Source organism: Labrus bergylta, chromosome 1, assembly GCF_963930695.1.
Source record: "Labrus bergylta chromosome 1, fLabBer1.1, whole genome shotgun sequence".
Taxonomy (NCBI): Eukaryota; Metazoa; Chordata; class Actinopteri; order Labriformes; family Labridae; genus Labrus; species Labrus bergylta.
In genome coordinates, this window is record NC_089195.1 from 18,195,458 (window position 1) to 18,217,890 (window position 22,433).

Genomic DNA, 22,433 nt, shown 5'->3' on the forward strand with positions numbered 1-22,433 from the left:
TAAGATTTCATTTTTTAACCAATTTAGCAGCTTTGTCATCTTACAATCAATCCTATATATTATATATATATATATATATATATATATATATATATATATATATATATATATATATATATATATATATATATATATATTACATCATTGTGTAAGGCACAACATTGTTCAGAAGTAAATATCTTAAAGACAACTTGAGCAGTCACCATCAGGCCTAGGTGGGACATTAACTTCTTCTTGTTTAATTGCATTTGGCATCCATCATGTTGTTGCATTACCGCCACAACGGACTTGCTGTGTTCCTCTGAGAGGCACAAAGAAAACATTTGTTAAAGGTTCAATAAACAGGCTGTGAAAAATGCATTTTAATCAAACAGAAAGTTTTCTCTAAAAAGCACCATGGCACAAATACACAACTGATTGCACAGATTTAAGATTCCTGATACAACTTGCGTTCATACACAAAGTCCCTGAAAAAAAGTGATCCAAGAAGAAAAAATAGCACAGCGAAGAAGAAGGAAATATGCCTTTCCTTTGTTATTCAGAAAGTAATTCAACATTCCCTATTCATGTTGTGCTACCTTTCTTGTTAACTGTGCCTTTGTATTCTAAAAGCCTCATTAAAAAAGCACAGTTTGTTCCTCTCAAGTCTAAAAGGAATATTTGATAAGCACCAAACTTGCAATGTCCTCTTTTTGGCTCTCATTTCTTTGCATTAAGCAGTATCCATGGCAAAAAGTCCAGATAATACCAGAGATTCTGTTACTCTCTTGCTTCCGTTTTACTGAACGGCAGGCGCCACCAGGTATCCGTTAAAGGTGATGTAAACATCCACATCGTCACTATAAACAGCATTCTCCCTCTCCCTCTTGTAGAGTCGAACCCAGACCTCGTCATTCAGAGCCAGATTGAGCATGACACTCTGGCTCTGCATGATGGACCTCTCGCTGGGCTGAGCGTACAGAATGACCTGCTCCTTGGTGTTGTGCATGAGGTGGAGGTAGGTCTCTTTAAAGTTCCAGGTGTGGATGTTCACATTGAAGAAGTAGATCCCAGGCACGTAGCAGTAGAACTTTCCCTTGAACATGTTGAAGTGCTCATGGATGTTGACGAACACAGTGTCGAACACCAGCGCCTGGTAGTAGTCCACGCTGTGCAGGGACTTGCGACGGCCCACCGAGAAGGAAGAGTGAGGGATCTTGCAGGCATCTCCTGGAATGCCCGCCTGGCCTTTGCTGCCTGTAGGGCCCACGGGGCCTCGAATGCCTGGATGACCTTCTATACCTGGCTTGCCAGGTGTACCCTTGTCGCCTTTGTCTCCTTTGTCACCTGAGTGAAAAAAAACCACATAATCCAGAAGATACTCAGTATAAACACTAAAATAGAGTACTGAAGTACTGTACACTTTATGCTTCTTCCTACTTATGAACAGAAATCTACAGTTTGAATAAACAAGTTCCAAAGACTTCTAGTCCCAGAGCTTCTCATCAGGGAAAGTTAAAATGTTATGTAAGTTTTTTGCCCAAGAAATATTGCTGAAATGTAGATTAAGCAAATTAGTTGGAATGTGAAAAGGCCACTGCTGAACTTGGCCAATTAAAAATGTTAAGCACTGCAAGGATCATCATAATGTAAGGGTGTAGGGATAACAACCCATGTTTCTCAAAAGTACCTTTTAGTCTGGGTAAGTTGTCTCTTTTGTTTAACTAATCTGTAATGTAACTAAGTATGGATACTGAAGTACAGTTCTCAAGAACCAGAAGAAAACTAAAAAGGTTCCCTAAGCCCATTTCTGTCTATTTCCACCGACGTCCCAAGAACCGTGTAGATTAAAGAAATAGGAAATATGTAAAAATCAATAACTCTACTCTATCAGTACTGTTAGTGCTGCAGGGCTCTCCCCAAAGTCCCTGTATCTTTGAAAGTACCACCCTATGTGTGTATGCACGTTTTGGTGAATAAAAGTATTAAAAAAAAAGAAAGAAAGTACCATCCTAGGAGTAAAGACCTCTTGCAGGAACCCATTTTGGTCCCTGCAGTGGAAACACACTGGTCTCTTCAAAAAGTTTATTTTCCCAATGCAGGGAAACTTCATGCTGTAGCTATTGCAATGCAGCTATTGCATAGTAATTTGCAAAGTTTTTTTTACAGTTATAGGGTTCACATTTCATGACAGGACTTGTCATCAAACAAATAACCTACAACATCAACAATACAACGCACCATTAAAGACTTAATGAGTAATCTCTAAATCCCTTTGGCATGTGGCACATTGCAAGAGTATCAGATGTCAAAGAGTCTTTCCCCCACTCAACTTTTGCTGAACAACTGCTTTTACTTAAAAATGATATACAGTTAATACGAAATAATTTTACTTAATTGTTAAATATTTTTAATGAAGACCTTTTACCGCAGCTGTTAAAACAACACTGTATCCAAAATGTAAAAGTTCCTCATTAATGTTTTGTCACAGAAGCGATAGAAAATAACACTTCTATCCTCTCTCTGTCTGTTTACTTGGAAATGAGTCACTATTGTACCCATTAATAGTCAAGCTGGTTCAGGTAAGATTATTTTTAACGACAAGAAAAGTTTATAAAAACATGGAGTCTGCTGCTGATTTATAGAGGTGAACTTTCCATTTACCAAAGTTCAGCTTGCACTGAAAAACAAGTACAAGATGTGATTACAGCCTTTGCTGAAACACAGACCTTTCAGCTTTACATGCACACAATGCCATTAAGCATTTTTTTTCTTCTTCTTTCATAACAGTTACAAATCCAGACATGGACATGAATTCGAGACAGGCTTTTCACATCAGCCATTCCAAAACCTTCTACCTTCTAATAAATCTCTAGCAATTTAGTTAAACCGGTGCTTATGCTTTGATGCTTTGCTCCTTTAGACTGTAAGACAAGATGTTCTGTCAGGAATGTGTAGGGTGTGTGTGTGTGCGTGTCTGAAAATGTGAGCTGTCTTGAAATACCAGGAATATTTAATGCAGAGTTATAACTTACTTGTATTTCATCTTTGAACTTTTTATAAACAAGTAGGAACTCGTCAAATATGTATATCTTTTCTACATTATATGGCTAAAATTACTATTTGGATACGTTACTCTTCAGTGTCTCCATTCTTGTTTGTATCCTGCTTTCTCACATTGTGTTTGCTCACCAAACAACCCAACTCTGTCTGGATTTTAAAACTACTTGATAAGCTTTGAAAATGGTTAATGTCCTTCTGAATGTCCTCCTATTGCTGCTCATCGTATACATACCATCGTAAAATGGTTATTTGGAAAGCTGTTTTTTTTTTGCATGATATCTCTTAGCAGGTCCAAAAGCAGTCCTGAGTTAAACACCTCTGGGTTGGTTTAACCACACAGGAAGAAGCTGCCACGCTGCCCTCGCACAGCATGACCAACACTTCCAGCAGACCTGAGGTAAATACCAGTGATTCTCTAGTCTACACAGATGCTCAGTCTGTTCATGATCCACCCAGCTGTGACCAGTGTCCACACAAAGAGCTCTGTGGGGAGTTACAGCAGTTTCCACAAGCTGCAGCTTAGCAACACCTCTACACTAGATGACCTAACATGTTCTTTTCTTTAGCTTAACATCAAGACAAACCTCATGTCCAAGTGATATTCTGAGCCTTCTTTCTTTTTAAATATAGCAAAATATCTCCTTTTTAAAGACATAAAAACACTGATAGATATTTCACTGTGATGTGTGTGCATAGAGAGGGAATATTGTGAGTTACTCTTCCGGGTTTCCCTCAGCCTTCCCTGTCTTCTTTTAACTGAGCTGGTGATTTTCCGCACTTTCACACTGCATCTTCTCTGCTTACTGAAAATAAGGGGAACTCTACATTAGTTAAACAGCAAAAGACACTAAACAAGACTAAGTGAATACAGTACTACAAACTAAACAATATGTGGACCAAACCATTACATATTGCAATATCAGACACCAGAGGCCAATTGAACATAATGTATTTAATGAAGCGGCACCCTACGGCTTGAAGAAAATGAAGCCAACACGGAAGTATAAAAATCTGCAGGCCATCAAATGTCCACTTGAGGCTGGTTACAAAAGCACCGGAAGTGACATACACACTGATTCAATAAAGCACATTTTTACAGCAGAAATGAACAGTTTACAGTCTGGTTAAAAAAAAACGAAAAAAGTAAGTCAGAATCATCTGTTTCCACGGCTGAGATGTTTTCCACCTTCTTTTTAGCTGTTGGCTAACTGCTCTCTAAAGAGGAGATTGGCTGCCTAACTAATTGTGGGTCACGCTCTGCAAATCCAATCACTTCAGCTTAGCAGGAACACATCCAACCACACACACACAATCAAAGCTGGGTTTATTGTTTTCATGTCAGCTGTCAGTGAATTAGAGAAACACAGTGAAGAAAAGTGTGTGTATGGGTGTTGTCTGCTGCATAAGCAAGTCCAGTGCCGTGGTAAATGTACGTGATGAGACCTCCCTCATTAAGTGCCTCTGTGTTCTGTTGTGTTGCCTCATTTGGACAGAAAAGCAACAATCTGATATTAAATGCAACTACTCAGCTTAAGTTGTCGACAGGACCTAAAAACTGTTATTAAATCATTTCCATTAAAGACAAAACATCTCGAACAAAGGTTTTTTGCTTGCAGATAAAATGGGATCCCATAGTGATTTCCCACCAGTGATAAATGGGACCAAAGCGCGAGGCACCTTTTGGACTACCACCTTTGGTTTTGAATCATCATGCTGAATAAAAATGTAAATATAGTTTAAGCATTAAGTCCCTGCTTCAACTTATACATCTGCATGTCAATCAGTGTTTTTTTCGATACTGTAAGTATACTGTCCCTAATGGAAAGAACTGCAGGGTTTACAGGGGGTGTTTAATGGTTTAGTGTGTTACCTTGTGTTTTTAAATGGTATACTGTATTGCACATACAAGTCAAGTTCAGATTTCTTCCTTTGTGTGCAAAAGTATACCAAGTATTTTCTATCCTGTTTTAACTATTAGTTCCAGGAAGTACTTTTTAAGGAACCAAAGGGTTTTTTTGTCTAGGTAAGAAGTGTCCAGAAAAAAATAATAGTCCTTGGCTGAAATAAAATGCTGCAAGATTTCAGCCTGTCAAAAATATTCAGTGTTGCATGTGCCAATGTGAAAAGTCCTGTTCATTTGGAAAGTACTACACCCAGAGAAGGAGTTTTTTAGGGGTAAAACAAAAATGCCAGCAGGGCTCTAAGCTACTGAGGTGAACATGGAGCACACACTGGTTCAAGCATCTAACAATTTTGTTTGAATTTGTTCTGTTCAAAAGTAAAGGGTTCTGCTGCAGAATAAAAAAGTGTTTAGTGCCTGTGTTCCCATGCATTGTTTCTGGATGGGTGTGAGAGAGAGTGTTTCAGCAGCTGGAATGGGTTGGGGGTTGATCATGGGTCAGAAGAAACTTGGCATGTCCAGTTCTCATACAACCAGCAGATAAAGCAGAAGAGTGATGACATATCATTTGGATTGATCTGGGTGAGTTAGCTGCCAAGGCTCTGATATTAGACACACATGTTCTGACAAATCCCTCTCCAGCTAGGATTATGTGATACTGGGAAATCCTTGTATTTAGTCACTTTTTCTCTTGTCATGTTTTCCTAACTCTCTTGCCTTGCCCCCAGGCTTTCACAAACATTTGGGCATTCCATTAATGCCACAAAAATGCGCAAACACTATTACACTGCTACAACATGGTCACAGAATGACTATGACAAGGCCTGTGGTGAGTCGGTAATGTGTAACAAGGGCTTCAGGGGTCTACTAGTTTTCTAAAGCTGAGGACTTGAGTATGCCTTGTTATGAATCAAAATTCTGTCTGATTATTGCCTTTCTATTGAAGCAGGTTTTAGGTAAGGGGAAAGACCCATAATGCAACTACATCCCCACATGGCGTAAATGACTCAATCGGGAGATGTGACCCACAAGCAATTCATCAGTTTGACCCTGATTTTTTGTCTTTTCGTGTAGGTTATATTGTGAACGGGGACTTGAGTCAGCAGTACAGTTCTTATATTTCCCTGATAATCCAGATAATTGTGGAGGAATATCAGGCTCATAATCAAACAAAATTTTATATGACTTCATCGCTATAGTCAACAATGACCCACTACTTTGAGCTCAGGTGTCCCTTTCTCTGCTGTGAGTGTGCACCACAGTTCTTTATCACCATTGAATGTATTAAGGGTTAATGAAGGTGAATGAGGCTCCATGTTAATTTGCATATGGATTGGAAAAATCATGACAAATTTGCATTAATAGTATAAGTCCATTATGATCTCTAGATACATCTCATGTGATCATGACTACAGTTGAAGCCTAAGGAAGAAGTGAAAAAATACATGTATTACTACTTTTCCCTACACACTCAGTATGAGGTCAACATTAATAATAATATAATTTTTATTTATTTATAACACACTTGACATTAAAAAAAATCTCAAAGTGCTACAATTTCAATAAAACCATGAAAACAACAGTAAATTGAGCTTTGGGCATCCAGTTGAGTCCCCATGCAGCCCTAGAAGGAAGATTTGACTATGGGGTCTAATTATTATGAAGAGGGCACCTTTAAAGCAGATCCAAATATCAAAAGATTGCTTTTAAATTTGGTCTCTTTTTTTGATTACTCATGAACCATAAATTGTTTCTTTAGGTTCTCAACAGATCTATTACAGACTGAGTGTGACATTTTGAACCCATGAAGACACCCAGAATCAAGTCAAGCTAAAGCCTGGCGTACAAAGCCTACAAAGCTAAAGCCTGATTTGGCCGTGGGGCGTGGCTGGCTGTCGTGCTGCACCACTGATGATGTTCAATCGGGCTGAAATTCGGCCCGACATCAAACTGAGTCATACAACTCAATATTGGATCTAAATGGGCCTGAAATCACCGATGCACACTGGGCTTCAATAGTAAGGCAAGTCTGTTTTGAATTTCTCCACTCTAATACATGAAAAATAATGTTATTAACTGTTTTTTTGTCAGTTGGCTTATTAGTATGTTGATAAGCATTTCCTTTGACATTCACTGTCAAAAGCTATTAAGTCTGTTTGACTTGGCAGTTCTTTAAAAAAAATGCTGGACCTGGGTTGATTTCTATTTTTGTGCTTTGAGGTTTAATGTCCAACTTTACAGTCTAATTTCAGTATAAATTCCAACAAACTTTCAAGGCATAATAACACTAACTAACTCTGCCTCATTACAACAATGTGGCTGATTAATCTGCTGTTTAAACAGAAGAAAGTTATATTAAGCCAGAAAAACGAAAGATGGTGGCGCTGCCAAACATCCAAGCACCAACCAGTTTCAAGTTAAGTAGTTAAAAGAAGCTTTTCATGTTGTGGTACCTTTGAGGATGGTCATATTGATGACAGTGCGGACCTCAGGCATCTGATATTGAGTAGAAGATGCTGGTGGCTCATGGTGGTCGCAGCATCGTCTGCAGAGTCTGGATGGAGGTCTGGAAGGGGAGGGTACAGTGCTGACCAGGGTGAGGAGCAAAAGCAGCCTTAAACACACGGCCAACATGGCTGCACAACCTGAGGGTCAAATTAAACAGAGAGTATAAGGAAAGAGAGTGGAAAAACATTTTTTTAGAGAAGTGATTATTTTTCAGAATATTTAATTCATATTAAAGTTAGAAATGTATGGTTTAGGGATGTGTGCAATTAGGCGACTAAACAATTTAACACTCGTCACCCTCACTAGCCAGTATCAGAAATACTAGTCATTTAAACTCATAATTTATATTTTTTATTAATTAAGACCCTGCAATGCTGTTCAAAGGTTGTTTGTAAGCTGTAACACAGCCAGTTAATGGCTACTGCCATAGCGCTCTACTACTACGAAAACCAGAACAGTGGATGGATGGCATCTTGTAGAGTGTTTGGAAGAAATATGATCTAGAAAATGGGGATCAAATTATATGAAGGCTTGTTAGGTTCCACCACTGGCATACCAGCTTGACCAGAGCAATGTGTAACCAGCACACTAATGTAGACGTCAACCTGCAAGGAGGACCAGAGGCTGGTGGTGCTAACAAGCAAGTCACACTCAGCAAACCTATATGACATTGTTTTTCTGCAGATGCTGTGATAATTACCTTTGGACTAGTCGACTAGTCTGTATTAACATTTTTGTTAAATCAACAGCGAAATTAGTCACAAGAAACATCCCTAGTAAAGTTATGACACTTGGGGATCCTTGTAACTCTGAAACCCATTCAGGATAGGCTACATACGGTTTTATATTGAAGCTTCTGCTTGCTCCCCTGTCCAGAGGAACTTTTATGGAGTCAAACAAGTTCAGCTGAACACTGAAAAACCATCAACTATCAAAACTGACATTTTTGGGTTTTAACTGGTGGTGTACTTTTCAAATTCCTGTGGATAACTGACCCAATGTTAAGACATTTCTGTGAAAAGTTGGAGAGCTTTCTTCTCAAGAGTTGAATTACAATAATCAGTCACGTGGCTTTGTTGGCAGCACTTCAGAATCAACAAGCACAATAGTCTTTCTGGATTCACAAATGTTCAACAATTACACAACAAGAAGTCCTTTCTTAAATGGTGTACAAAGAAGAGACCCTTTTTGTAAATGGCACAGCTACATATGGGCCAGTGTTCACAACTTGTTAGCTGGATATCAAAATATTCATCTTAAATGAATATACTGTAAATCCTCCATATTTGCTCATTGGCAGGAAAAATAGGAAACCACTAATGAGACAAGACAGGGCAAATGATAGCTGATGTATAAACATATGTGACAAATCATTTTCCTTTTCACTTCCAAGGACAAAGAATAAGCAGTGTGAAGGGAAGAGCTGCAGATGACTGATTGTCTTCTGACCTTGAAGTTCTCATATTGGACTCAGAGCACTTGGATTTAGAAATATAAGCCCAGGAGAGAAGCTATAGATTTGGAAAAATAAGATGAAGGGAGTTATGTGGCCTTGCATAGGCACACACATGCACACATGGACTCCATTTGATGAGAAAACATCAGCTGTGATTAGATTCACTGCACATGATAAAAGCAATTTTTGCACTCATTTCCAAGGACAACACGTGCCACTAAACCTGTTACCCTTCTTTTATAACCCACATGCATAAATTCCCATCAAATAGTTCTCTTTGACCCACAAATCTGCAACATAACAAAAAAGAAGCAAGAAATAAAGACATTAATTAAGACACCGGACTAATTTCAGTCAGATTCACACTTGAAATGATCCAAATAAGACCAACAACCTGAGGTTCAAAGGCATTTAGAGCAGTTCTGTGTGTTACATCATGTAACAAAGAACATATGGCCCTTGTTTGATGCCGTTACCCTGAATCACTTATGGTAAACTGAGTGCATATGTTTCTAGGATTATCCCTGATGGTTGGAACCTCCTAAACCTGGAACATTGAACTCAAGACCCTGATGTGAAATAAACCCAACTGGTTCAAAAAGTTCTTAGGCTTTGCTATCTAAGATTTTTAAATTAAAATGTTTGGTAAAAAATAATTGTGAGATGGGGGCTCTGTTTTAGTCTTCAAATGTTTAAGTAATTTCCTCCTGGCTTCACTGTGCCCTTGTGTTCCATCTGGTGTTTGGGAGGTGGTATACAAGACAAGACAACAACTTTAGCAGAGCGTATATTTGCTGAAACAGTGCCTGAATGTGGTGGGAAAGTTGATAAAAATGGAATTCAGGGATCAAAACAATGAGCTTAAGTAAACCCTCGTTTTGTTGTCTCCCATTTTTCAGTTTCCCCTTTTTCACTCTCATCTCCCCCGCCTTTTCTGCCTTCCTGCAATCCATCTCAACATTGAGCCGCTGAAATCCACACGTGTATCACAAATCCTCTGGAAAGAAGGATTGAGAGGGACAAACAAAAAACAAAAAGGATGGATAAGAGAGAAAACTAGCAAAACATAAACAAGGGAGAGACCGATGAGAGGGATAACAGAGGGATTCCCAAGAGCTTTTACAGTTATGAAGGACTGTTAACTGGATTCAAAATAATGGATAAAGCCTGACTGTGAGAAAATAAAACAACTTGAAGCTCTGCCACATAATATTATCTGACTACTGACAGTAAAGTATAAACACGCTAGGTGTTGTCTGAATCTGGTTGTCACAGGCAGACAAACGTAGCAGAACATGTCCATAGTCAGTCAAATACATTCACACAATTCATTTTAGTTTTGACCTTTTCTTATACCTTCTTCACATACTCATGATAAGTTGTATGCCAGCAACATATATATATATAAATATATATAAAATGTGCAACCCATACAGTGTGTGCCCATGATGATAATAACTAATCAGACTAATCGTTTTTTGCACCAGGCTGTAAACATGGTTATTTCTGCTGTTAAAAATATTTTTTTGGGGCTGTAGTGTGGATATGTGATTTCCTTTGTTCCTTGAGCCAACCTCAAGTGGCTGCAGGATTTTGCAATTTCGCATTGGCTTCATCTCTCAAGTGCAGAGGTTGCCACTTGGACAAAACACAGCATGCTGCAGACTTACACTATGTAGTTTTATGGAGAGTTGCAAGTAAGACATTTAAAATGAAGCAGGCTAACATGTCAGAAAACCTACGGCCTGCAAAGATATTACAAGTAGCCTACCACTTTGTTCACAGGGGTACAAGATTTACCCCAAATGAAAGTTCCTCACAGTAGTAATAAACATGATTTCAGCTTGGTAAAAACTACAGTTGAGGTCTCTGTAGCTGGTTTTAACATTCATACCAAGCGTATAGGCATGTTTTTTTTTTAGTCTCAACTGTTTGTTTATGCTTACTTTTGAACTTTTGAACTTTTTGAAAGTTTGAACTTTTTAAAATTTGAACTTTTTCCCAATGAACTGATCATGTAAAATTCTAAGACACTGATATCTTAGCCTATTTGCAATATGTCTTCTCTCATGTTATGAAAATGATGTAAAACATTCAGTTTTCACCTCACAGACAAGCTACACGCTTAAAACTTGTTGTTAGATGCCATCTAACAGCAAATATTGAAATATATTGGACCATGCACCACTAAACTATATCCAACCCTGAGTCAGGATATATTTCATAAACCTTCTGATCTTTCACCTTCAGTTAACCTCGTAGCCTATTAACCTGAAACCACAGCGAAACAGGAGCTACACGTGCCCATAACCAGCTCCAACTATCTACATTAACCTCATGTTACCCCATCAACTGTCAACCTTCCACACCCACCAATCATGACGACCCCCGGAGCTGTGTGCACAATCTGCATCATTATCATTTATGCCAACGCTAATGAAGCGAACACACACTGCTTTAAAAACCAACCACAACACACACACACACGCAAAGCACTCGTAACGAATTCATTGTAGGAGCCACGTCTACAAAGCCACAGCATCAGTTTGGCATGCAACTGCAGTACGGATAAACCACACATTCACATACAACTCAAAACGCAACACACACACACACACACACACACACACACGCACACGCACACACACGCAGGAACCTCGTGCACATCAAGAACCGTCAGCGAGCCGGCGTGCCCGGAGACGCGCACTTTGATGTAAAAGGGATAACTTTTCTAGAAAGATAAAACAGCAGCTGAGTTGGCGACTTGTGAATAACTTCTTCAATGCTGCCTGTACGCCCCTGCAAGCACGCAAACGCGCTGCTGGCTTTCTTATAGTTCTACTAGACCTACCGTCTTTTTTTTTTGTTTTAAAGCTCCAGAGGATTGTTATGCAGAGTCGACTGCTAGACGGATTGTCATAGAGGCGATGTCACATCGTGTCTGAGTGTCTGGTCGCTTTTCTTACCTGCTGCTGGAGTTTCACTTCAGCCAGGGAGAAGAAAATAACAGACTGCTGGTGTCAGACAGAGAGGAGGAACTAGCCTACCCTACTGAACAGATACATCTCTCCCTCCCTCTTTCCCTCTCTCTCCCCACACACTCACACACTCACACACACACACACACACACACACACACACACACTTTTCTATCAAATAACTTTATTACAGTTTACAGTTAGCACAGGAAAGAACAAAACAAACACACATATCACATCACATCCATTAGCGTATCAACAGTGGTGAGTAAAGCATGTAAGACATAATACATAATGCATAACAAATAATAACAATAATGATGCTAAAAATGTGAATATGATGTTGAATAATCATTCATAAGTCAACTTCTAAAACGTAAAGGTCATTATAAATAGACCAAGAAACATCAGTAGCCTGTCTCACCTAATTACATAGCCCCCTGCCTTTCCTTCTTTCTGCTCCTGTGATCATCTCCTGTACTTCCCCGTCCTCCCCCTTCATCTCTCCCTTAACTCCACATCCATCACTCCTACTAGAGAGCCAGCCAGCCAGCCTTGTGGAAGAGACTTTAAAAGGTTTGCAAAGTATAGGCCTATCAAGTTGTCACTAGAAGAAGCTAAATCCTCTGTTGGAAGAACTCAAGTTTGGTAACTAGAGATACTTAGGAAAATATTTTCAAATCAACAATGTACAAGTGATGTGAAATTATTACTTATTATGAAAAAGAATCCCTCTTTATGTCTTATAACAATTTTAAAAGGTAGAATTGAGGCCTTCCATTATCTTACAAGTGGCTGAAGGCAAGCTTAGTCATTTGCAAATGGAAATCTGTAAATTCATAGCTTTAGACAAAGCTTGCAAGGAATTGGTTGGACATGGGATGTTGTCTCATGGTAGCTAACTGATTGTTATGTTGTTTAACTTCGTAGGACCCAATGTCCTTCCAGGTTTTCACTGTTTGTTGTCTATTCAGTAGCTGATCAATATTGTCGTATCAGTATTCCCATGCTGAGCACAATGTCAGAGAGTAATGGTCAATTTAGTTTATTGTAAAGGTTTTCTCCGGTTAATAGGTCATACATGAACAAAACACAAAACACAAAAATATGAATAGGAATGTGAAAACAATGAAAGCTTTCCGAAAACAAGAGTCTGGGTTAAAGTGTTGCAAAAAGACTTTCTCCGTGAGCCATACATGTATGATAAATGGTCTTCTACAAATATTTAAGTTTGATTTTAAAATTCCAGATTCAAGACATTTGAAAGAATTTGAAAAAATAAAAAATCAGCATCTTCTAAAACAGTAAAGGAAACACAAAAAATGGCCTGGTATTGTAGTTCCAGTTGTTATCAATACTCCAATGGCTAACAAGTTATTCAAATACTTGAAATATGCAAATATATAAGCAGAAACGGCAAGCTGCTGCAAAAAATGTGTTAAACTCTATACTTAAATTATACATATTAGTTCACCACTCCCCAACTTATGCAGCAACATGAGGGATCTGTCACCACCAAAACTGAAATGCAAGTCAACTCTCTCTCTCTTCCCTTTTCTCTCTCTCTCTCTCTCTCTCTCTCTCGCGTCCACATTGTACAATTCTCTGGCCATGGCTCAGTTTCTGGACAGTAACAACTTATTTTTTCTTTAGTGCCAGAAATAACTACATTTTAGCACCCCTCATAAACTTCTTCTGCAGTTCTTAAATCATGCTGAACCATTTAATATGGCTGCCATTAACACAAACTTGACATCTTTCTCTACTTTCATCTGAGTCTCGATATCTTTGTGTTAAAGAAGTTGTTAGCGTGTCAAGATAATTTTGCAATGATGATAAGAAAAGCACAACTATAATTTGTGCTGGCCAAGTAATATGGATAACATGAAATTGTTCCTTTCACACTGATTTTCTCTGTATTAAAGGTTGTGTTCCACTCGTTGTATTAAAAGGTGTTTTCTGGTCAATAATAAGTTTTATTGATTAGTTCAGCTCTTAAATACCTTTTTTTTAAAGGCACCATGAACAAAGCAGTTATTTTACTTGCAGTACATAGGAGTTGCTCACGGAAAGAGTTTTGTTGTGTTCCTTTTCTTTTTTTAAATGGTTAACAAACCAACACATTATTGTGTAACACACTATTATAAAACAACAACCATTTAATGCAGCCATAGAACAGCAGCTCTTTGTTCTGTGATGCAAAGTCAATGTTTTTGTGAATGGAGTCTGGTGGCTTTAAGAGAGAGATATATAACTTTAATGAAAGGTACAGTATGTAATGTGATCTTTTTGTAATGTTGTAAGACACTAAGAATAACAATCTCTCGCCTGTCTATGGTAAATACAAGCATTTTTAGTGACTGTACTTTGATTCTCTGCAATTGCTCACAATGATTAAGTTGCAGTCATTGTGGTTCATTTTAGGGGCATCAAGCTGATTCTATAAGCAATTCCTTAACTCTTTCTAACATCCCGTCGGGTCCTCCTTGAAAATTTGAGCAACAATACACACTTTTCCAGATGTCCTTGCATTTAATCTAGCACACATTGTGGGATCAAACATCTGGATGTCCCAGGTGTCCAGAGGCCCAGTCTGCATGGCCTATTGTGTAGTGGAAGCTTCAAAACTGAAGTCTTTTAAACCGAACCATTCACTGCTCAGAAAATGTTCAAACAAAATGGACTTCTGCATTGTTGTCTCAAGTTCATAACATCAAGCTAGCAGCAACATTGCGCCCAGCTATTCCCTATAGGACTTCAAAAGGGAAGCACCTTAAAATAAAAAGCTTCTTAAGATTAAACTTGCAGTCGGTAGGTAAACTGAGGTTACAGAATTTCACCCTGGGATTAATAAAGTATATCTAATTCTGATTCTGATCTTTAAACATCCACATACCATTTAATCATATTGTAGTATAAGATCAACTGAGGAGGAATTCCATTTAGTAAGCAAACCTGTGAGGAGTCTCTTTCTCGCTCATTCCTTAATAGAGGCCTAATGCCCACTTGTTCTTAGCGCTCCAATTGGTTAAAACCCATATTAAGGGATGGCTGTGTGGGTAAAAACTGTAAATTATATGGCAAACACATACCACACGTTACCAGACTATTATGTCCGGCTGCTGGGAGGACAACACTTACCGGTTTCTGTCCTTTTTTAATAGACTTAGTTGCAAAAGAGCAACCAGTCTTTTTCTCCCTTAATCATTTCTTAGCATAAATCTTTTAGCATGCTTAGTGTGATCCGTCTTTACCCCACTTTCAAAGCCTGTCTTCTGTCTGCTATCCATCACCAAGACTTAACCTCCTTTCACTCAGAGGATTTGGCTGAGGTCTGCTTATTCTGTTTCCTGTTAGCCAGCCCAGAATGGAGAGCAGTCAGCCAACCAGATGCCACAGAGGTGGAAGTACCAAAAACAACAAAGACATTTACGAGGGGGAGTGAAACCTCTACTCATGTATAGGAGCATACTTGTACAGTGAAGACCAAGGGTCCAAACAAAGCTTACAGTATCAGCTGAGAAGAAACATCCAAGCTTATATTTGTTTTTTCCAATCTTTGGTTATGAGGACCAACATTTTTTCAGTAATTTAACAAGGGCACGGTATCATTGGACTTTATGTTTGATATGCAATAGCACTTCCAGCCTAAACCTTATATGGTGCTAATTAATCAAATTAACAGGGCAGCCATTTTTCTGACATCCCTCGGCTAGTCCAAATACTGATATAATGTCAAACTGCTGTTGTATGACATTAAAATATGATATGTGATATGGAAAATGTTAAGAGACATCATACGTTAAATAAAACATATTTGATAACCTGAAAGCTAGTGTTAGACAACAGTTAACTTTAGCATTCAACCAGGTAACATGTAATTAGCTTGGAAGTACGATAACGTATGCAAAGTACATTTCTAGCTATATTATGTTTTAGAAATGTAGGCACTATCCTCTTGTATTCATTTACTTTCAAGTTTCTGAACAATGAAAAAGCAGTGAATTTTGATTGAACAGGATAGATATAACAGCAGCTAAGCTTTCCACCCTTTTTCACAACATCAAATGGAAATGGCTGCCTGGTGAATATGGTCAAGTGCATGTGCAGAGAAGAGAATTGACATTAAATGCCAACCCTATATGGTTGAACCTGATGGATTTGGATTCTTGCTCCTATTTCTCTTGAAACCTTGGATGCTCATTGTATCATGATTTCTTCTTGTTTAGCTTGTTTTATTGTTTTGATTTCATTTCCTGTTTTTTTTGTAGTTCTTGCCCTGGTGTATTATGTCTATCAAGGGTTACTTTCTCCATTATTGTGTTTCCCTTCAGTTGTGATTGCCCTCACAGTTCTCACCTGTAAATTTATATAACTTATATAAAATAATGAATTTCAATAAATAATTCAACATAAACACACCAAATCAAGTTTATTTGTGCTTTCAGACTCTGGTCTTGTGCCTGTCATCAGAGGTCATTTGGAATAACTAACATTACTCTGTTGAATATCAAATGCACTTCCCTCCAAGGCTGCTAGATTTCAGTAAATATTAACTTTTCTGTGTCCCTTTGTTTACGCTGCTCACTCCCATGATTTTGGACAGAGCCTCTGTCTTCCTTCCTTTCTGTGTTCCCTACGTCTTACCTGCCAGTGTTCTCTTTGTGTTATTTTTTGTACTTTTATTTGGGTTTTTTCCCCAATATTAACAAAACATACACAAACAAAAATACATGTATTGAAGGGCTCTGTCTCAATATTTCCTTTTATGCAGTTTTTTTCTGCCCTGCAGAATTTTGCAATTCATCCAATAGTTGTTGAGAATTGGGATGGAAAAACAAATAATTAAAGCTTCTTAAATGAAGAAAGAAACACAGTTAATTCTAAGAAAAAAAATCTCTCTTTGGGAATTCAAACAGAATCACAAGAGGTACCAAACTCTCAAATCAGATTCTATAGTCGATTGAGTATGATTCAAAATGAGAAGATATTCTAAACATCTGAAAATGAGCACCCTCTGTTAAGTGCATGGCTTTAAAATAATCAGCACTGATTTTTGAGAGATGGTATTAGTCATTCAACCCTTCAAAACTGATTTAGTCAATGGGCTCTTGAATTAACCAGCAATGTTACAGTCTTCAAAGCAGGTATTTCTTTCAAAATGCTCTTCGTTACACGTGTGTCTGCAATCAGTGTTCTTCAGTGCTTTTGGCTCCATATATTCCAAGCTCCCTCAGATAACAACACGAATCATCAGGTCTTGATTAAGATACACGGTTTATTTAGTCCAGACCAACCCGTGAGAACTGGGATTGAGAAAGGATAGAGGAAATCAAAGAGTTTACATTTAGACATCGTAGATAACACACTTTCATACACGCTAATTAGCATAACAATTCCTGCATGTCATCGCTAATTTACATACATAAACACAAGCAATAAAACTCACACATACCTCGTAGGCTGCTTATTATCTAAGAGGGGCTAATCCTGGAATGTTCTTCTTTTTTACTCTCCTTAAAGGGATACTTCACCCGTTGAAACATGAATCTGCATTGACATTGGGTCATATATGTAGTAGAAATGTGAAATAAATATTGAAGTTGGTGCCATCTTGGCCATGAAAAGACAGAAAGTGTCTTTTTGGCTCATGTTGATGAAAGATACCAAATCCCAGAATGCACAGCACTGCAGGCCACTCCCACTAAGGTCCTCTAGTTCAGAATCAGAAATACTTTATTAATCCCAGAGGGAAATTCGACCGATACAGTTTCTCCAAAATATACAATATAGCAGTAGAAATATAGTAATAAAAACATTTACAGACATATTTACTTCAACACATGAGGCCATTTCCTCCACTCATTCTGAAATTTCTTCCAGAATTGATCTTGGAAATTCCTGGCAGAAAACAGACTCTATGTCTGTGTCCATAGGCAAACAGTGAGAGCACCGACACTACCAGTCCGCCCCAGCTCGAGCCACCCCCGGCTCCTCGTCCTCACCGCTGCAGACAGGCAGGCCTTATGTCTCGGCTGCTGAGCTGGCAGCGGCCGGCGGCAGCAATTTAGCAAAATAGCCGCAAGACGGTTGCTGCTGACAGGCTGATCCTGTGTCGTGGCCAGAACCCGGCGGCCGGGCTTGCTGCGGCCGGGCTCCTGGCGAAATTCAAAAAATTATGGCGGACTTCCTTTTGGGTTCTGACTATGGTTGCAAGAGGATTTTTTGTAGGTCCTGACATGGTTAATATACATAAATTGTCATGCATGTAGCTGAATAAAACCTCTATGGGGAGGCCTTTTGGAAAGGTTGAAAGGGGCGCCCCGAGACATCAAAGTTTGATGGTACGCCGTGGCCACGTCCTTTATGTAGAAACATGTAGAACCCAAGCTGATATCTTCAACATGTCGAGAACACACTGACACTGAGTTTTGCGATGATCGGATGAACGCCCTCGGACAAGTTCGTTCAAATATGCATTTGATTTTATGTCTCCTTGTCATTTCTTAGCCATGAGCTAAAAAAATACAAAAAATAAATAACTTTAAGACTAACATGCACAGCATTCCTTCTTATTTGTTTGACATTTCTTTCTCAACTACTCCACCTATACTCACCGTTTTTTTATTGACGATCCCTGCATGCATTTCTAAGAGGACTTTTCCTCTGAATACTTTTTCTCAATCTTTTTTCCCTAATAATTAGAATGTGGTATTTTGTCAAGCAACATGAGGATCCTGTACAAGCAAACTGAATTAAAGACATATCCTATGAAGCAAGTACAACATAACCAGGGTATCTTTTGGTTGACTGGCTTCACAAACCCTAACAAATCACAATAATTGTTCATATGAAGCTGGTTATCATCCTTAAAAGTCAACCCAGGGATTTTATGGAAGTCCCCTCAAACTAGAGCATTTGATCAGCTTGGATGTGGAGTAGAGGGCTTCAGTGCTTAGTGTGGTCTCTAGTATAAGACGATGACTTTACAGAATAAACAATATCTGAAACAATCACATTTTATATGAAAAAACTTGTTTGGTGTCCCCCCTCCCGGATCAGATTTCTCCCTTCTATATAATCTGAACCTAGCCCTCTGCTGGGATCAGGTTGATCCTGATTTTAGTCGGATCCAAATAATCCTTATCCTTTGAGCAACACAAACTGGAGGTATTATCTTGATAACACCGGGACTGGTTTTACCTGATCTCATCCAATTATAAAATCCTTTGTCTTTTGATAAACCTGATTTCCAGATTTGATCCTATACGATAGCTCTTATCCTTTTGATCTGTTGATTACTTTTGAACAACTGGACCCTGAGGTTATAGTAAGATTAGAATTAAAGGCGTTAAAGTCAACCAATCACTGTTCTTCTCGAAATATGGCATCTCTGTACTGTAGCTTTTAAGCGTATGTATGTAGGAGTGCTTTTTTAATTGGGTGTCTGGAATCTACAAGAGCATACAAATCCATCTCCAAGCCATGGGGCTTTAACAGCTCTTGTATACTGTACCATTTTTTGGCTTTGCAGAAAGATCGATACTAGAACTATTTATAAACATCTACTGAGTTGCATGAACTTGTTGAAGGAGAAGAAGGAAAGAGGGCACAACTTTGCCTCTTTAGGATACAAATTGTACATGTACTGTAGAAAACTGTTCGTCAAAACCCTCCTCTTGTCTTATCCCTCTGTCTGTCTTTAATCATTCTTTTGCCTGCCCTTTTCTCTCTGTTTTTCCTGCTGGACCTCTGTACACACAAGAAACCCTCCTCCCACAGCCTCTTCCTTTCCCAGTCTAACCACCGCTCCCGAGATACACCACAGTGAAAACACACATAGCCTTCAGCTGTTTAACCCATCATTGTGTGGTACAAGATGGAGAGGAGCCCAAGGGAGCAATGGAGACATGAAGAAAGAGGAGAAAACATAAAAAAACAGAGGAAACAGCCTTTCTTTTAATAACAAATCTACTTGGCTGGTTATTTCATCATGGCAGCACAGTACAACACCACAGCTGTGAGTTGAAAGTAGGTTTGATATATAAAAACAAACCTAAAAGTCTCACAAATTCAAAACTATTAGTCTTACTTCAACTGTCCGTTTTACTTATAGTTTTATGTACTTTTGATTGAGATTTTTTTTAACGATCGGGATAAAATGCATTTTTTACATTCAAACTCAAAATATGAAGTTAACAAGTGAAATAGGAAATGCAGGTTGAATCCTGTGTGTTGGTATTTTTTCTTTCCATTGTGTCTGATAGTGCTCATAAGGTTGTTTGCGTTCCACTAATTGAACCACTTTTGTGCTGGGTCGATGACAAACATTTTTTTTCCATTAGACTATTAGTCACAGATCTATTATTGTCTTTGACGTAGTTGTTTGGATTTGCAAAATAAACAAAAGCCAAGTTCTGTCCTACTTATGGATTTTCCACAGCTGTTTCAGAGAGGGTTTTTGACCTTCATCATGTGGAGAGGTTAAGTGTGCATGCCACTCTTTTTTTCAGCTAACGATGAATAGGAGTGTGTTGCCGTTAAAATTTGTTACACACATTTGTCCACACTTCTTCTAATGGCTCACTTCACTATTTACAGTATCTGTACCATTAACAGCTGTCAAATATTCTCTTAGCCCAAATCTCAGGATAACCGACACTACTTTGTGCTGGGGCTATAACCAAATATCATTATATTAGTGATTATTATGCTTTGTATTTGGGCTTTCAATGTTACCAAGTTAACGCTTGTAATTCATCTAGACCTTAACACTTTGATTATTTTTATTGCATTGAAACCATGACTTTCTTGCTTCATATGCAAACTAAAACAGAGCCTCATTCACCAACCAGACTTTAAAAAAATGACTCAGAATAAAAGGAAAAAGTGAGCGACTGGTCATAACGGACTGAAGTGATATAAAACTTAACTTGATCATGACGCCTGATGTTCCACAATTCTGTCATTATTAGTTAAATAGAAGAACTACACCCATGTATCTAGTTTCTTTTTACCATGAAAATTCAGACGAAACATCATCATCATTAACACAAATATCCCCAGTATGAAACATCATTCTCCTCATTGCCCTGCTTAAAGTTGTGGGTGATATCTTCCGATCTAATCATTTACAGCATGTGAAGATGAAGTTTATGCATTTATATCGGGCGATATGACTTTAAAACTGTCTCTAGAGAAGATAGTGAACATCTATGCAAATGTGTGGCAACATCTGGTTTAAATTGTGCAGAGTTTGAATGTATTTGTCTGAGTGATCTTGTGTTTGCAGCCATAGTGTTGCGTAAAAGGTACCTCCGTGATGAACTAAATAGTTATTTTGGTGGCAGGGGTGGACCCAGGGGTTGTCTGGGCCCCACATGAAATCTGATAAAGACACCCCAGATTTCAAAATAAACTATTTGGAAAGGCTGCTTTTAGCTTCATTTCAATATGGCACATGTTGAGTATTTTAAACTAAGAAGTATGGTTATTTTAAATTTGAGATTGTGATTAATCACAGGCCCAGACTGTGTTTTATTTTATTTTAATTTTTTTATTTAAGCTGAAAAAAAAATCACTTCCAGAAGAGCCACATTTTGTCCAATGTAATGACACACATGATCATGCTATTATAAATCCTGTTTGTTTCTGATGAAGTCAGTGAAGCTGTAGAGTTAGATTGTAAGAAGTTCACGCAGCTGGACTTACAGACTGGTATACCTTAAGTGACTTTTTATTTTCAATCACTTCAGGCCTTTTACTTATATAGGGAAACATTTGACCATACACACATTGGAGTCAATAGCAAATTTTAAGCTAACTAAAGCTGTTAATTTACAGATAAAATAATGGTTCTGTAAATACTTACTCTGAGAGCAGAATTAATTTTGTTCTTTGACCCTATGAAGATGTTGTTCACTTCAGATGGTCATTTTCTGAACGTGTCTGAGGTATCTATAACAAAACTCAACGTAGACACACATACTGATCCAGTCAAGCCAGATACACTAAACATGCACAAGGACATTATCTTAATCATTTTGGGGAACGTACATTGTTTATATTGATAAAAAAATACGGATATGATTTTTCCTGGAAAATGAAACCTACATTGTCAGTGTTTGAGGTCAGAGAGTTTGGAAATGCTGACAACTTTAACACCACTTTGGGCGTTTGCATACTTGGCCTACAAAGTTAAATCCGGAGCCAGGACATTTGGAGGACAGTGGGAGTTGAAAGATCCATGACTTGACAGTTTACTGCTCTTATTTGCAGGAAACTTGATTTTAGAAATTACTTTCTCAATGTGAATCAAACTCTATGGCTCTGTTTAGTGGCTGTATGAGTTGTGCAATCATTTAACATAAATAATGTTTTTTTAATTGAACAAGAGTTTAAAGGACAAATAAGTAACTCTGACACCTAGTGTTTAAAATGTGTACTGAAATTTATGTGACATGATCCTGTTGCTTTAACAAAATAATCAAGGAACTCTCTTGCCTTTTTCCACTGATAAAACATTGACCATGACAAAAAGTCTTTAATT

General features: G+C 38.2%; 1 protein-coding gene across 1 annotated transcript; it reads right to left on the bottom strand.

The window, feature by feature from the left end:
• Window positions 1-333: 333 nt before the first annotated feature.
• On the bottom strand, window positions 334-12,007 carry c1qtnf6b (C1q and TNF related 6b). The gene is made up of 3 exons (XM_020643961.3): window positions 11,873-12,007; window positions 7,396-7,587; window positions 334-1,326 (listed from the first exon to the last, which is right to left on the bottom strand). The coding sequence occupies exons 2-3, from the start codon at window positions 7,574-7,576 to the stop codon at window positions 779-781; spliced, it is 729 nt and encodes a 242-aa protein (XP_020499617.1). The 5' UTR covers window positions 7,577-7,587; window positions 11,873-12,007; the 3' UTR covers window positions 334-778.
• Between the last annotated feature and the right edge of the window lie 10,426 nt (window positions 12,008-22,433).